Below are 17025 nucleotides of genomic sequence, written 5' to 3' on the forward strand. Positions count from 1 at the left end.
GCTTCTGTTCTTCAACTTATGCAAGGTACTCTTTTACCTATGGATGACGCACGTTCCTTCACAAGGGCTTCATCTAATTTAAACAGCAGTAAAGCCAATGGTATTTTTTAGTCTTTAATAGGAAAGTATGACCAGATATTTCTCAAGAAATCAAAGTCTATCTAAGCAAAACACTGTCAAGTAATTGTAGAGTTTTAGAACTTTCTTCATCAAACCTTTACAGCATCACAACAAAAAAAATCTCACTAAGGGGAATGCATTATAATGCCGTGCTTATATCTACATTTCTCAGTTTAAATCCAACAGGTGAGATTAAACATACATCTGTCCAGCCCTTTACTAAATGCTTTAATTCTGGTAGGCATGATCCTCATATTACTTTTTGTTGCTTGCCGGGGACTTTAGTATAGATAAAAAAGTACAACCAGCAACACTTCCCTAAGTAAACACAGCTTCTCTATGCATGGTAAATGACTCTGAACGCAGTCTTGCACTATAGGCAGTCAGCTCCCTCTGGTCAAGTTAGCTCATTTACAGATGAGCTCTGATAGCTAAAGTACACAGTACTACAGGCCAACAAATCAGACACGTGGGCCATTGCTCTGCACCCCCTATGGGTATTAGTGAGTAGAAACCTGCATATACATATATACACATACATGGACATATGCCTTTATCACTGTTTAAATATGTAGGTAAGTGTGTATATATATCTGTTTTTCAAGCACAGTGAGATACTGTGGCCATTTTCATTAACTTACCTGATCTTGAGAGCGCGCCCCACCAAACGCCCAAATACAAGCAAAGACAAAATACATCTCATAGAGCTCTCTGGGGCAATCCATTGGCACGTTTTCGGGGGTCAGCAAACAATCCAGCAGAGAACAGAGTATCTGCAATAAATAAATATGTGGAGAGCGACCTCTGAGTCTTACTCCATAGGAAGGCGACAGTGACCTATGAAGGTATTTAAATTTAAATAGTGAGACTGCAACTCCTTGCTGTGCTTCCTTATTGTCTAGGAGGTCCTTTCATAGGTCAAAGGCATGAAGAGGCCTTCTGATAAAATGTACCAAAATACCTTCATTCTACACTACTTAAAGCAAGGTATATGAAGAAGACGACGCAGTTCAGGCATGTATGTTATGACCAATTCTTAACACATACTCAATAATTAGTTTTCTCCTCTAATACTGACTTATTTAGAAGCAGGCAGAGTTTAGAACGACAAGGCATATTAAGGAAATTTAAAATGTCAACATAAGGATGTGCAGTATCAGATCATTTACATATAAAACAAACAGAGCTCAGCTTCATTCTTTAATAACGTAGGGCCTCATTATCAGAGTATGAGAGTAACTAACGCTAATGAATTTAGTGAGCATTTAATTACAGAGAGGCAGAATGCTTGTATAGAGAGATGAAATGGCTAGCCCTAAGCTACCTAAGGCATTACTAACAGAAGTAACACCAGAACTGAGAAGCCAGGGAATTACATGCAGTGCCATAAACATACTACATTTCTTCTTGTTACAGTGGACCGCTACAATATGAAACCTCTGAATTCCTGTAGGTCTCCAAAATAAGGGTCCAGGTTTGATATATAAGAGCCTCTCAATTTCATCTCACATATGTTTCAGATACACAGTAATTTTAAGCATTTTTACTCCTGCATAGGACCACATGCTAGTGGATGTTTCAGAAATACTGTTTCTTAAAACAGAAGTAGTTTTAATCCTAATGCATACCTGAATCACACTATTCTCAGGAATAGGAGTAACAGTTTTAAATCTTGTTCTGAGTTGTTCTAAGTAAGGAGACACATCTTTATCAAAGAGAACAGTCAAGTTAGCCTTTTCAGATTGGTATCTCCTTGCTCCTATCCAGCTGGCAGTATACCTGCAAAACAAATTGGAAAGCAACCAATTTTTTATCAGAGGGAAGTTGAAAAAAATACAATTTCTGCCCTCTAGCTTTGAAATGCAAACTTTTGTTGACTTTTGAGAACAGTTTGTGACTGCCTTTAGTGCAATGCACAAATACTACTGCACCAGCTGTAAGTCAGACATATGTGCTGCCAGCCTTACAACGTTTTTATTTGTTCATGCAAAGGTCATCGTACTGTGGCATTTCTAAGAGCTATTATGACAGTTGAGCACACTGGCATATGGCTATACTCCTTTTCCTTGACTGCATCCTTTATTCCAGGGAGGGCAGGGAGAAAGGACCTAGACGATAGTTTGCTCCCGCTTTCAGAGGGCTGCACCACCAAAAAGCAAGTGGGAGCAAGGATTCTGTATTTGTTTTGTTGTTTGAGAACAGACTATTTAAAATACCAGCGTATAAACTGTACGCAAGACTGAGGATTATGTGACACCTAAATTCAACATAACTTGGATTTCAGATATGTACAGTAGTATATATAACCCAGTCTAGCTGAAAAGTCTGTCTATATGTAATTGAAGACAAAAAAGTAACTGTTCTCATCTGCTAGTTCCTATCACAACCAAGTCTAAAATTCCTTATCATTACGCCAACTATAGCACATGCTTCAGGTTAGCAGCTGCATGCCTAACTGTCTATATTCCAAAGGATTAGGCAATTTTATCGCCTGCTCATGTTCACACAGTATTAGTCAAACACAGTCTAAACCAAGTATTTACTCATTCACAGCTATTCTATTTGGACAGTTTGTTGCCTACTGTTTCCATCTCTACAGTCCTCTGTTTGCTGTGAGTGATTGTGTTGCCTCTCTATGTCCTCACCAGTCCTCTGATCCTCATCTCCCTAGGTGGGCAGCTTGTACAGAGTCATGCTGTTTAATTAAAATTTTCCTACTGACATTTCTTTGCGAAATGCATGGACTGAAGGCTTCTTTTCCCAATGGCATACAACTTTAACACAGTTAGAACTGACTAAAATGTTCATGACATATTGGAATGCTGCAAAATTGAATTTTGACATGAAACAGCAGTAATGCTGCTTGGAAATAAAAACACTAACTGACAAATGTTGAAAAGATTCACTTACTAAAATTTGTAAGAACAGTTTTGGATCAGCTCAACAAATGCAAAAGAAAGATCACATTGGACTGCTTCAAGTTAATGCGTTGTGCCTTGACCAACTAAATTCCCTTTTATAAATGGAAACCCATATTCTTTAGAAAACATTGTTCTCATAATTAATTTGCATGAAGCATAGATATGAAACAAGTTAAAAGAGTAGTACTGTGCTCCAAAGGACTAAGAGAAACAAAAAGCCAAGCTGATGTAAACCAGTATCCTTAATAGTATCAAGGATGGTGACAGTTACTAAAAAGCTGTCAGAGAACAGTACCCAAGTTATTCACTTCTTGCTACTGCCAAATTCGCATTACAAAAAGCAGACAGTTCACTACTTGTATTGGGTTTGCATGGCAAGGTTTTGGTAGTGGAGGGGGGGCTACAGGGGTGGCTTCTGTGAGAAGCTGCCAGAAGCTTCCCCTATGTCCAACACAGCCGATGCCAGCTGGCTCCAAGACGGACCCACTGCTGGCCAAGATCGAGCCCATCAGCGATGGTGGTAGTGCCTCTGGGATAACATGTTTAAGAAGGGGGAAAAACTGCTGCACTACCGCAGCCAGAGAGAGGAGTGAGAACATGTGAGAGGAACAACTCTGCAGACACCAAGGGCAGTGAAGAAGGAGGGGGAGGAGGTGCTCCAGGTGCTGGAGCAGAGATTCCCCTGCAGCCCCTGCTGAAGACCATGGTGAGGCAGGCTGTCCCCCTGCAGCCCATGGAGGTTAATGGTGGAGCAGATATCTACCTGCAGCCCATGGAGGTTAATGGTGGAGCAGATATCCACCTGCAGCCCGTAGAGGACCCCACACTGGAACAGGTAGATGCACCCAAAGGAGGCTGTGACCCCGTGGAGAGCCCATGCTGGAGCAGGCTCCTGGCAGGACCTGTGGACAGAGGAGCCCACTCTGGAGCAGGTTTGCTGGGAGGACTTGTGACCCGGTGGGGGGCCCACGCTGGAGCAGTCTGTCCCTGAAGGACTGCAGCCCATGGGAAAGACCTACGCTGGAGAAGTTTGTGGAGAACTGTCTCCCATGGGAGGGACCCTGCGCTGGAGCAGGGGAAGCGTGAGGAGGAAGGAGCGGCAGAGACAATGTGTGACAAACACCACAACCCCCATTCCCTGTCCCTCTGCGCTGCTGGGGGGGAGAAGGTGGAGAAATCAGGAGTGAAGTTGAGCCCAAGAAGAAGGAAGGGGTGGGGGGAAGGTGTTTTAACATTTAGTTTTGTTTCTTATTACCCTATTCTGATTTTGATTGGTAATAAATTAAAATAATTTCCCCGAGTCAAGTCCGTTTTGCCCATGACAGTAGCTGCTGAGTGATCTCCCTGTCCTTATTCTCAACCCATGAGCCTTTCGTTGTATTTTTCTTCCCCTGTCCAATTGAGGAGGGGGGAGTGATAGGGCGGCTTGGTGGGCACCTGGCATCCAGCCAGGGTCAACGCACCACACTGCTGCTTTGATTAAGCAGTACACGTAAGAGGGGAAAATAAAACACTTAACTGATGGTGAAATTTTCTGAACTGCATATTTGAGAATATACATGGCCACCAACTAAATCATCCCACTATTATGAGAATAAAAACTAGAAGGAAGAATTAATATAAATAATGGAGTCTATTGCCATCAATCTTCAAGATGCATCTTAAAAATGCTAACTAATATAATAAAATACTCACGGATTCCACTCCGTATCCTGAGTGTTCAGACAGAGAATACCAGCTCTGGATACTGTAGCTGGGGTAGCAGCTCTTAAATGGTGTACCTCGAATAGCAGCCGCATTGACAGAGTCATAGGGACGCGTTGATGGCTTGTAAGGGTCAGAACCTAGAAATCATCAGTAAATTTTTCAGCAAAAGCAAGCTAAGATACACTGTCTAACAAGAACATCATCAGGGCAATCATGTGTTTATTAGAGCCCTACAAAGGAGCAAAGATTATCTGCAACACTATGCACATACACTAGTTCTTGAATGTAGCTAAACAAACTTTATTCGAACACAGCTATAGTTTTTTACTCCAGAAACATAGAGGAGGACAAATTCAAAAGGTTTTACTTGATCTTGCATGAGTTTTTCCCCGTTTAATTCATTCAAAAGATGACTAGCGTGCTTCACTAACACGAGTTCTCCTAAAAGCTGCTAAAAGCAGGGGATGCAAACTCTCTCTCGGTGTCAACGGAAATAAACAGAAAATGACTCAGAGCAGGAGCCTAAACTGAGGTGCTCTGCAGCGTCCCTTGGAAGAGCCACTTTCTGTCCATTAGCTTCAGTTAGGCTATGTCTGGATACTACTGCTAGTTCTTAAACTAACTTATTCAGATTTCCTAACACTAGCTTTCCTTAGTACAGTGATGTGAGGACTTCGCTCATGAAATCTTAAATCTGTTTTACTGAGAGGCTTTCCAAATACCAGTTTCAATAATCTTATGATTGACATCTTGAAATACACCAACTCATACACTAGGAGGCACAATTACCCTTACAGTATATGTAGGCTACTTTAAGTCTTTTTTTTTTTTTTTTTTTTTTTGTACAAAATAGGCAAGGGATAATGTATTAATCGGATGCTAAAATATTACTTCGCAATAGCAAAAACCAAAGAAATTATAAGAATGGAAGAAAAAAAGGAACGCGCATTGCAAAACTATCTCCAGAAAAATAAAGGAAGAGGAAAATATGAAAATACGTAGAGGGGAAGCCACTGTACTTGCTTCTCAGTTGCTCACGTTGTTATCATCCATAACAGTGTTGACTGACTCAATCCACATAGGCTTTATATCCCCATCTAAAACTAACCATTTTGGCCCCTCATGGGTAATACTAGCTTGCTCTCTCGGAAGAGATGACAGGAGATCTACAAGTTATATTTCAATAGAATCCCATCACTTTAATGCTTAAATAACAACACTGCACAGCAATTAAAACTTCGGAAGACTTAATGCATCACTGAAACAAGAAGCTTTTGTAGCATCAGAACCATGCTTTTTTCCTTTTCCTGCTTATTAGCTGGTTATTCAAAGTAAAATAAAAAAATATTTTCAGTGAACACCTAATATGGCAAAATGACTGCATTTATGTAATAATGACCTATTACTGTTTTGATTACAGGAGAGTATGTCATTAGTCTTAATGATATGGGCAAGATATAGGAGGTCTGGGGATAAAATAACTTGCCCTTCAAGGCAGCTGAATCAGCATCATTGAGGCTAGTACTTTTCTGTCTACTAGCATCCTGCCCTGTCTCCAGTCTTTCCACAACCACCAGGGCTCTGCACCCACATCTCAGTGCATCAAAACACAGAAAAATACAAGAATTCAGTCTCTAACACCTTCTCCAAATTCTGGCATTGTCCATGCCTGATGGAGAACGATGCCTCCAGGAACAGGTCCTAGTAAGAACACGTGTGCTACTTGCCATCTTTCCATTCTCAGACTGCATGGTGTATAAAACCGAACAGTTCATCAGCTGTCAAAACTTTTGGATTAAGGTCATTCCAAACAGCCTTTTTTTTCTTGTTCACGTATGTGTGATGCAGAACTTTCAGCACCTGAAGAAGAGGAATAGGCTGCATGTTAGTGACACAATTTTGATACAATAGGAATCCTTGAGTTTCTTCCTGAAGTGGGTCTCTGCAAATCCCTGCACTCAGTCAACTGTTCACCTTGATTTTCTCACATAGAATCATAGAATCGTTAAGGTTGGAAAAGACCCTTAAGATCATCGAGTCCAACCGTTAACCTAACACTGCCAAGTCCACCACTAAACCATGTCCTCAAGCACCACGTCTACCCATCTTTTAAGTACCTCCAGGGATGGGGACTCAACCACTTCCCTGGGCAGTCTGTTCCAATGCCTAACCACTCTCTCCGTGAAGAAATTTTTCCTAATATCCAACTTAAACTTCCCCTGGAGCAGCTTAAGGCCATTTCCTCTCGTCCTGTTGCCTGTTACTAGGGAGAAGAGACCGACCCCCACCTCACCACAACCTCCTTTCAGGTAGTTGTAGAGAGCAATAAGGTCTCCCCTCAGCCTCCTCTTCTCCAGACTAAACAACCCCAGCTCCCTCAGCCGCTCCTCATAAGACTTGTGCTCCAGGCCCTTCCCCAGCTTCATTGCCCTTCTCTGGACACGCTCCAGCACCTCAATGTCCTTCTTGTAGTGAGGGGCCCAAAACTGAACACAGTACTCGAGGTGCGGCCTCACCAGTGCCAAGTACAGGGGGCACTATCACCTCCCTGGTCCTGCTGGCCGCACTATTCTTGATAGAGGCCAGGATGCCATTGGCCCTCTTGGCCACCTGAGCACACTGCTGGCTCATGTTCAGGCGGCTGTCAGCCAACACCTCCAGGTCCTTTTCCGCCAGGCAGCGCTCCAGCCACTCCTCCCCAAGCCTGTGGCGTTGCATGGGGTTGTTGTGACCCAAGTGCAGGACCTGGCACTTAGCCTTGTTGAATCTCATGCAGTTGGCCCTGGCCCAATGATCCAGCTTGTCCAGGTCCCTCTGTAGGGCCTTCCTACCCCCCAGCAGATTGACACTCCCACCCACCTTGGTGTCATCTGCAAACTTACTGAGGGTGCACTCAATCCCCTCATCCAGATCATCAATGAAGATGTTGAACAGGACCGGCCCCAACACTGAGCCCTGGGGAACACCACTCGTGACCGGCCGCCAACTGGATTTGACTCCATTCACCACCACTCTCTGGGCTCGGCCGTCCAGCCAGTTTTTAACCCAGCGCAGAGTGCACCCATCCAAGCCGTGAGCAGCCAGCTTCTCCAGGAGAATGCTGTGGGAGACTGTGTCAAAGGCCTTACTAAAGTCCAAGTAGACAACATCCACAGCCTTCCCCTCATCCACTAAGCAGGTCACCTTGCCATAGAAGGAGACCAGGTTAGTGAAGCAGGACCTCCCTTTCAAAAACCCATGCTGGCTGAGCCTGATTCCCCAGTTGTCCCACATGTGCCGCATAATGGCACTCAAGGTGGTCTGCTCAATGACCTTCCCCGGCACTGAGGTCAGGCTGACAGGCCTGTAGTTCCCCAGATCCTCCTTCCAACCCTTCTTGTAGATGGGTGTCACATTTGCTAACTTCCAGTCATCTGGGACCTCCCCGGTTGACCAGGACTGCTGATAAATGATATGTGCCCAAGACAGCCTCTGACCACGACATCACCCACAGGGCCTTCTCTGTTTGTCAACAACAGGTCCAGCGGGGCACCTCCCCTGGTTGGCTCGCTTACCAGCTGTGTCAGGAAGTTATCTTCCACACACTCCAGGAACCTCCGAGACTGCTTTCTCTCTGCTGTGTTGTATTTCCAGCAGATATCTGGTAAGTTGAAGTCTCCCACGAGAACAAGGGCTAGAGGTTGTGAGACTTCAGCCAACCGCTTGTAGAATACTTCATCTGTTTCCTCATCCCGGTTGAGTGGTCTATAACAGACTCCCACCAGGGTATCTGCCTTATTAGCCTTCCCTCTGATCTTTACCCATAAGCATTCATAACCTTATCATTACTGTCATTGAGCTCTAGACAATCAAAACACTCTCTAACGTACAAGGCTACCCCACCACCTCTCCTTCCTTGCCTGTCCTTTCTAAAGAGCTTATAGCCATCCATTGCAGCACTCCAGTTGTGTGAGTCATCCCACCATGTTTCTGTGATGGTGACCACATCATAGTTTTCCTGCTGCGCAATGGCTTCCAGCTCCTCCTGTTTATTGCCCATGCTGCGTGCATTGGTGTAAATGCACTTCAGTTGGGCTATTGATCTCTTCTCCAACACAGGCATGTCACCCCTAGGCTCATCCCTAGCAAGCCTGGTTTTATTCCCTATCCCCTTTAAATGTAGTTTAAAGCTCTCTCAATGAGGCCTGCTAACTCCTGAGCCAGAATCCTTTTCCCCCTTTGTGACAGGTGAACCCCATCTGTCTCCAGCAGGCCTGGTGTCATGTAAACTGCCCCATGATTGAAAAACCCAAAATTCCACCTCTGGCACCAGCCTATGAGCCACGCATTAATGAGATGGGTCTTCCTGTTCCTTTCTGTATGCCTTCCCGGATGGAAGAAAACACTACCTGCGCTCCTGATCCTTCAAGTAATCGCCCCAGTTCTCTAAAGTCCCTTTTGATCATCTTTGTGCCTCTGTCAGCTACCTCATCACTGGCAACCTGAACAACTAACAGTGGATAATAATCAGACGATTTTACTAGCCTAGGGAGCTTCCTGGTAATGCCTCTTATCCTTGCCCCAGGGAGGCAGCAGACTTCCCTATGGGATGGGTCCGGTCGGCATATCGGGCCCTCTGTTCCCCTCAGAAGGGAGTCGCCTATGACAATTACCCTTTTTTTCTTATCAGTGGCCGTTGTAATGTGCAGGGCTGACTGGTTCCCCCTAGTCAACCCCTTGGATGGATCACTGTCTGTATCTTCATCCTCCTGGCCCTCAAGTTCCAGAGCCTCATACCTATTGCGTAAGGGAACCTGGGAGGGCGAGGTAGGCTGGGAGAGGATTCGCCTGCTGTGCCGAGCAGGGATCTGTTTCCATCCTCCTCCTCCTCCTCTTAGGTTCCCTCCTTCTGCCTGGTGGCAAGAGGGTAGGTGAGCCTCTTCTTCTCTTGATGCTTCTATCTGGCGTGCTCATCTCAGGGATGGTAGGGAGTGACTCCACCAGTCTACCTTCCTGTCGCACTCCCTGATACTCCTCAGTCTTGCTACTTCTTCTTTCAGCTCTGCCACCATACTGAGCAGATTCTCCACCTGCTCGCGCCTCATGCAGATGTTGTCTCAGCAGCCCTCCGTCACCAGAGCAAGGCTCTGGCACTCCCTGCAGCCAGAGACCTGGGTGGCTGCATGTTTGAGTGGGAGCTCCGTCTGCATCGCCACATCCCTTCTGGCGATGGCTTTTGTCCGAGTGGAAACCATGGCTAAGTCTCTTCCGGGAGGGCATAGGCCACAACGAGAGCTCACCAGCTGCCTGCTCGCTCCACCTGCGCAAACTGCCACGCCACGTCCTTTCTGTGCTAGTTTAGTCCCAAATTTCCATTAAGCCTAAGGATAGGAAAGGAGACTCCCATCCCGAAATGGCTGTACTCTGCAGTTGATTCTAATAGAAAGTGTTAAATGAGGAAGAAAATCCAGGCAGCTGCCAACATTTAGTAGCAGAAATGGGCAAGCATTATCTATTAGAAGTATTTGTCTAGTGTTTTGGCAATATATTCCACTATTTCTGTCTAGAAGCCTAATTAAACCATCCTGCTTCTCCTTCCAGAACAAAGTATTACTTAGTCTATCTGTCAAATTGAATGCTCATTACTTGGTGCCACAATTAATTTTCCTTTGGGACATGCAAACAACACAAAATGTAGAATTTGCTTGTAACATCTGAGCTTTGCCATTGAACATCACGTGGCTGACTGGATGGCCTGAACAGTGTGTTATTATGCTGCAGCTTAAGGCAAAGACAATGTGCAGAATGTTTTCTAAAAGAACCATGGCAATTTCTTTACGATGTAAGATAGAAAACATGCTGAGTAGGTAGGCAGGTACCTTACTCTTTCCAGTCCCCACATTTCCAACAACAAACACTGCCAGTAGCTCCTCCAGCTGAACAGCCTGCCACACAGAAGGGATACACAGCGAGCACCTTTCCTCTCCTATTGTCCTTCTTATTACAGAGACACAATTATTCACAAAAATTATCTCCCCTTCCACATTCCTATTCCCCTTAACAGGAAAAAATGAACTTACACCTTCTCGGCAGGTTTGTCTCAGCTGAGTTGATGTTGCATCAAGCAACATTGTTTGTCTTCCAGAAAACAGGAAGAAAATTGGCTTAAGTTAATGAATGCAGTTACCTCAACAAGTGAGAACAAATCTTATTCTGCTAGACAGCCATACAGTCCAGCAGGATTGTGCCAGCCCGAGGATACAGAGCAGTTATCACTATTTTGCCATCACCTGAGCAGAGTGAATTCCACACTCAGAACAGTTGTGCAGCTACAATTTGGTAAAACACAAAATCAGTCCACTGAAGTAATACATTTCTTTCAAAGAAATAGTTTTGTGAGCCATAGAATGAAAATAGCGTGGCTGCTTATGGATTTGTGGCTGCTTATGGATTTCTGTCTTAGCGAAGAGCATCCATACTGATTTTCTGAAGTCCAAAAGGAACAAGTCCGTGTTCCTCAGTGCTCACCTTCTGATCTATCCAGTGAGCAGGAATCAAAATACTCTATAGAAGGGTGATTACAAACTTCATAATACCCCAAGGTGTAGCTTACTGTCTTTCACCCTTCTGTCAGGATAATGGAACAAGATAGACAAGAGCAGAAAATCCTTTATAAATCCTGAGATCAGTCACATTTAACCAGCTTGGTTATTTCCATTTCCAGTCTACCCTAATAAAGATAAGGAGTGTGCTATCACACACAGCAGATGTGGGTGTTCCTTGAAGGAGGGTGGGAATATACTTTCTTAGTAGTCCAAATAAGCACACTTTTTATTTGGTCTGTATACTAACCAGTGTTTCTAAGTTTCACCTTTTCACCCTGTCTGTAAATCACACTAAAATTAGTGTTTAAATTTAGCTTATAGACAACTAATTCTTGCGAGGATACATGCATACATACATGTACACACACGTTTTTAATGTGTACAGCACAATGTGCATTACATTATACAGAAATATCAGAACACACAAAAGTCACATGTAACCATGCACATTCCAAATCCATGCCTTCTTATTTATGTTTTTGCTCCCTTACTCTTCTTTCCTCCCTATAGATAATCACCAACAATTAATTTGCTACCAAGTACAAATGCTTGGTACTGTACACAAACATGTTTGTCACTGTCAACAGCTTTTTTGAACAGGATACACATTTCCTTACAGGCATATTTATCATACTGAGGAGCATTACTGCCACGACAAAACGCCTTTGAAGTACCAAGACATTGAGGACATCTTATCAATACTGTAACATACTCAAAAATAACCTTCATGTCTAATACAACCCATTTGCAATTATTTTGATTGAAACTCTTAAGGGGAGTAATTAAAAGCAATGAATTCTTTTACTTTGAGAATAAAGCTCTCTTCAGGCTGCAAGTGAAGCTCTAGGGTAGATTGTTTAACCATCTGTTCAAATTGCAGGTTCCTCTTCCTCGGAACATCCAGAGCTGGAAACAGGTCACTGATCAGGCCCATGAAAATTGGGATATCATCTGTCACTGTTTTAGGCAAATTGAAGTCTCTTAAGGCTCACATAAGCACCTGGAAAAGGATGGTAAACCACATATTGTAAGAGCATTAAATCCTTCTCTTTTTAGGATTCTGTTTTTATTCAAAGGCAAAGCACCAGAAATAGCTCCTACTCTTAGATGCTTTTAAGTGAAGATTTTACCTGATCCTCAGGTCTATTCTTGTCTTCTCATTTCAGTGAGCCAGCCACTATCAAAACTGACTTGATAGCACAAAGTCTCCAGTCATAATGGTCGTCTGAAAACAGTTTAACTAGTCATGTCAGCACAGGAAATAAAACTAGGTGGTAGTGTTTACGAAGAAAACAATCGGTTTACACACAGACTAAAATGACACCTTTTTATTCCCTTGTGGTCTTGCAGTGGCCTTAGGCCAGTGTTGGAAGTCTAGCAAAGAAAAAACAAAAAAGAGTAAAATGTGTATATCTATCTATCTAATTCTTAGTATTGCACCACTTTGTTCCCTACTTTTACATAGCAAAATTTGCACCACTAAGTATTCATTACAATTATACCTCCATGATGAAAACAAGGCAAGCAAAAAATTGCTGCCAAACTTCTACTAATTTGACCTGATGCTAGCAATATTTTTCTGTTTCCAAAAGAGAAGACTGGACAGACTATCAACATATTTTTCAACCAGCTCCAACACCAAAAATAAAGGAAAAGAGAAACAGATAGGTTCTCAGCCTACAGGAAAAACCTAGAAACATTTGGTAAGTGAAGGGCAGAGAAAAAGCCTATATCCTCCCCTAAGCCCTGCCTGTGGGAAGGCAGATATCCAGTGCAGAAGACACAACTTTTTCCATCACGCATATGCTCTTCAGTTCCTCTTCCTCCTTTTTCCAGGGCTGTGTAACACTTGCCTCTTTCCCTCTCCTTTCCAGGGAACACAGAAGTAGAAATAGAAGGAGCTTGAACCATTTTTGAGATTTAAACAATTTGAACAGCACCTTGTATGATTGAAGGGAGCCAGTAGCAAACCCACAACTTAACAATATACAATTTTTAAAGTTGATAGATGTCACTATCGTCTTCCATGATAGCGGCGCTCTGTGAATCAACTGTGAATCAAATGTGAATCAAATGCACTAAATATATCACAAAGAAGAAAAAATAAAAAGTAATTTTCAACTTCAGAACAGTTCATCATCAGTAAGAAAAACTGCCATTTTTTTTCTGAGGTACTAAAGATGCCGAGTATCCACAATGAAAATGAGGCTCCGCATTTTACAAATGGTACACCTAGCCAAAGAAGTTAAACACAGAGCTGGTTAGGAAAATAGGAAATCTAGAAATATACTGGGCTTAATGATCTTTTGCTTAGATTTAGGTAAGATTCCCCCCCAATTTTTGTTGGTTTGCTGTCTGATGGGTTGTTAAAGAGCAAGCTATGCTTCTTCACAGAAGCCTGCTGTGCGGATTGTCTAGCGTACAAGGACTATAAGACATCCACGCTATTTACCATGGCATGACAGGACCAGAAGTCCCTTGTTTCACAGCATATGCACTAGAAAGCCCTGACAACCCTGTTCTGAAGCAGTTTTCATAGGCTAGGATCCTAGTGGCCCAAAGGTATATTGAAAGTCCTAAAAGCCCCAACACTGGACCAATGTTTTCAGAACTCTCAGAACTGCTGTGCATTTTCTGCAGCAGCTCAGAATTTTTGTCAAAGGGATTTGATTTCTCCCATTTCCATTAAAATTAAAACAAATAAGGTTTTAAAAGTAAACAAACAAGAATATTCTCATTTTTACTTCAAATGTTAATATTATTATTATTAATATTGAAGTGGCAAACAATGGTATAAATGATGTTGCTGAATTCAGAAAATTACTCCAAGACAAAGTAATCATTAGAGCTGAGGAATCCCTGGCTCTAGTAAAGCAGACAATATTGATATCTTAAGATATACATGGTTTAAATTCATTATCTCTAGAAACATTGCAAGAATGTTTCAGGAAAACTTCAGGATATTTAGAGATAATTTCAAAATTATGCAGGCATGAAAATAAAGTTGCTTTTGCTTTCGTAATGGCCCTGCTTGCGAGAGTTTATGGCTTAAGGTTGAAGAGTTCTCTAAGCTCTTATTCCACTAATAAAACTGAATATTAAGAATGTCTTGGGAAAAATTATACAGTTGGAAATGAGTAAACAGCATACGTACAGGGAAGAAATGATAAACCTTCCAAGTTTTACAAGTTGGAGATTTTTAACATAATTATTCTGAATATGAATTCTTTCTAGTATAATAATTTTATTTCCATTTTTCAAACAGTCTTCCCGTTATTTGTTTTTCAGAATAATTCCTACTCTGCTATAAGGTTTTTCTCTGCTCCAACAGATAGTTGTATTTCTAATAGAGGTCTTACACAACAGCATGATGTAGTTCAGCCATCCCAGGTATGAAGCAGTGATATACAATTATTTAATGCAAAATTAATGCATTACAAGTGTCCCAAGATTAGAGGAAAGGGCACTTCCTTCTAAATTCATACCTGACAATTTAAAAAGGATGAACATGTGATTTAAAGTGTCTTCAAAATAAAAGATAAGACTATATACATAAAACCCCCCTATTATTATAGGGTCCAGCCACACTGGTATGGAGTATGTGCTAATTAACATGTATCAAACCTAGAAGCCCAAAGAGACCCTCACCTGTTTAGAAAGCAGCTCCCTGCAGAGGGTATACAAGGCAATAAACTTCCCGGCTAACAGACATGCATCAATAAACCCTTCAGCAACCAACATAATTTCAGAGATCAGTTCAATGTCAGGGACAACCATGGCACGGGGTCTACAGAAGAAAACAAACCCCATAATCCAAATACACAGATTAGTATTTAAACATGGTAAGACTAAGTCACTTAAATGACTGATGTGTGCAAACATTTTTAAAAACAGAGCTCGAGAGAGTCACAATTAAGAGTGTCAGTCAAAGCTAACAAGGACCTTACTTCAAAGTAAAAGGAGCTAATTAGGCACTGTTGATTGTTAGTGTTCAGTAACATCGCTGTACACAAAAGAGGCAGCTGATAAACACGGGGCTTGCGAGACAGGTACTACCGAAACTTAGAGCAGGCACAGTCTGCAGCGCGTCCCCTGCCACCAACAACTGGACGACACTGGCAGCAGCTGTACAGGGTCTGGAAGTCAAGTGCAACACCCTACCATTGCTAAAAATGCCCTCATTTTTTTAAAGGACTTCAATTTTTGGAGGGCTTTAATGCTTTTATATGAAGTTATGACTGCCTTTCACTGTTTGTTTCTTTTTTAATTATAACCTTTAGGTCAAACTTTTAGAACAAAACCACAGCCATTTTAGTGATAAAAATGAGAAAAATCTCCAGTTAAAAAAGTCACAAAGCAATAATGCAAAGGCTAAACAATTTCCTCATTTAAAATCACTACTTAAGTTACATAGTGGCAAAGACGAGATCTTCAATTTGGTGTTCAGCTCAGCTACAAACCAGCAAATTTGTCCCTCAGAGCACTTTACTCACTACTGACAAATACAAAGATTCCTTTTGTTCCCCATTCATATTTAAATATGACAAAATTAAGACCAGTGGTTTAGTCCAGCAGTATATTTCTGACAGAAATCAGTAACATACAGTCTAGAAAAAGAGTAAGCACCCCACTGTTAAACAATTTTCAAGTAAACTATTCCCTAAGAAGCACTTCTTCATAAGCCCAGCCAAGGGCTGCTATACACATTGCAGTCAATTATAAAAAATTATATGCTCTTCTACCTACCATAACCAATACCCTTCTTGCAAATAGAATAATTGCTGGCACAAGAAATATCAGGCTAGTAGTATTTAATATTTCTTCTCTCCCTTGTAAGATTTTATTAGGTGGCAAATATGAGGAGTTAATGCTTTACCAGTTACTTCCCACCTTTCCTGTGCATTGTACAATGGATAAGAGCTATTACAGACATCAGCTACAGGGCTGAATTCCTGAGTCCCAAATGCAGCAGTTCATACTTTAATTCCAAAGGCTTTCTATTTTATGTGACAACCAAGTAAAGGTAACACTTCAGCTCTATGTAGCAAGTACATTTTGAAAATTTAAAAAAAGAAATAAAACCATAATAGAAAGCACATCAAATAAAGCAATAATTTGACTTTATCTTTCGGTAGAGATATTATTCATATTCTTTCATATCCCTTACACTTTTCTTCCCAAATAAAAAAAAGAAAGGAACAACAACAACAAAAAAAAAAAACAAACAACAAACATAAATCACATGCATCTTCTGTCCTCTGGTAGTCCACTGAAATGAAACACCTGGTAGCAACAGGGAGTGAGCCCTCCTGCTCTCGCCAAATACCACATCTGGCTGACTGCAGAAGACGTGGCTGCCAAGGCAGCTGACCCTGAATGCAGAAAGGGTGGCAGCCACACCAAGCAGACACGGGTGGATGGGGTCCCTGTCACGCTGTCCTCCCTTGCACGAGGTTCTGAATTGAGGGGCTGCCCAACATCATTCCCTTGGTGCACAGCAATCCTGCTTTTCCTTGAAGAGTTCTTAGACAGCAATTAATAAGAAGGCTTGGTAAAGCAACAGCTAACTTGTGAAATATTAAAAAAAAACAAAAAACAAACACTTATGGGGAAGCAGGATGCATCTCTTAGGGTCTCCCTCCAATGTTTGCCAAGACCTAACTATAGGGTCTTATTCAGCAACAGTCTTTACA

At 42.1% G+C, this 17025-nt stretch overlaps 1 protein-coding gene across 1 annotated transcript in view; it reads right to left on the reverse strand.

Moving 5' to 3' along the window:
- Window positions 1-17025, reverse strand: part of DNAH11 (dynein axonemal heavy chain 11) — a gene marked incomplete at both ends in the record, with an annotated part of 151645 nt that overhangs the window by 98587 nt on the left and 36033 nt on the right. Inside the window, 12 exon segments of the mRNA XM_082329513.1 lie at window positions 762-893; window positions 1749-1899; window positions 4737-4885; window positions 5787-5914; window positions 6476-6488; window positions 6492-6608; window positions 10607-10672; window positions 12138-12320; window positions 12324-12332; window positions 12463-12489; window positions 12493-12555; window positions 14981-15119. Of these exon segments, the coding sequence (XP_082185639.1) occupies window positions 762-893; window positions 1749-1899; window positions 4737-4885; window positions 5787-5914; window positions 6476-6488; window positions 6492-6608; window positions 10607-10672; window positions 12138-12320; window positions 12324-12332; window positions 12463-12489; window positions 12493-12555; window positions 14981-15119 (1177 nt within the window).

The sequence above is a fragment of the Platalea leucorodia genome (assembly GCF_965183815.1).
Source record: "Platalea leucorodia genome assembly, chromosome: 1".
Lineage (NCBI taxonomy): Eukaryota > Metazoa > Chordata > Aves > Pelecaniformes > Threskiornithidae > Platalea > Platalea leucorodia.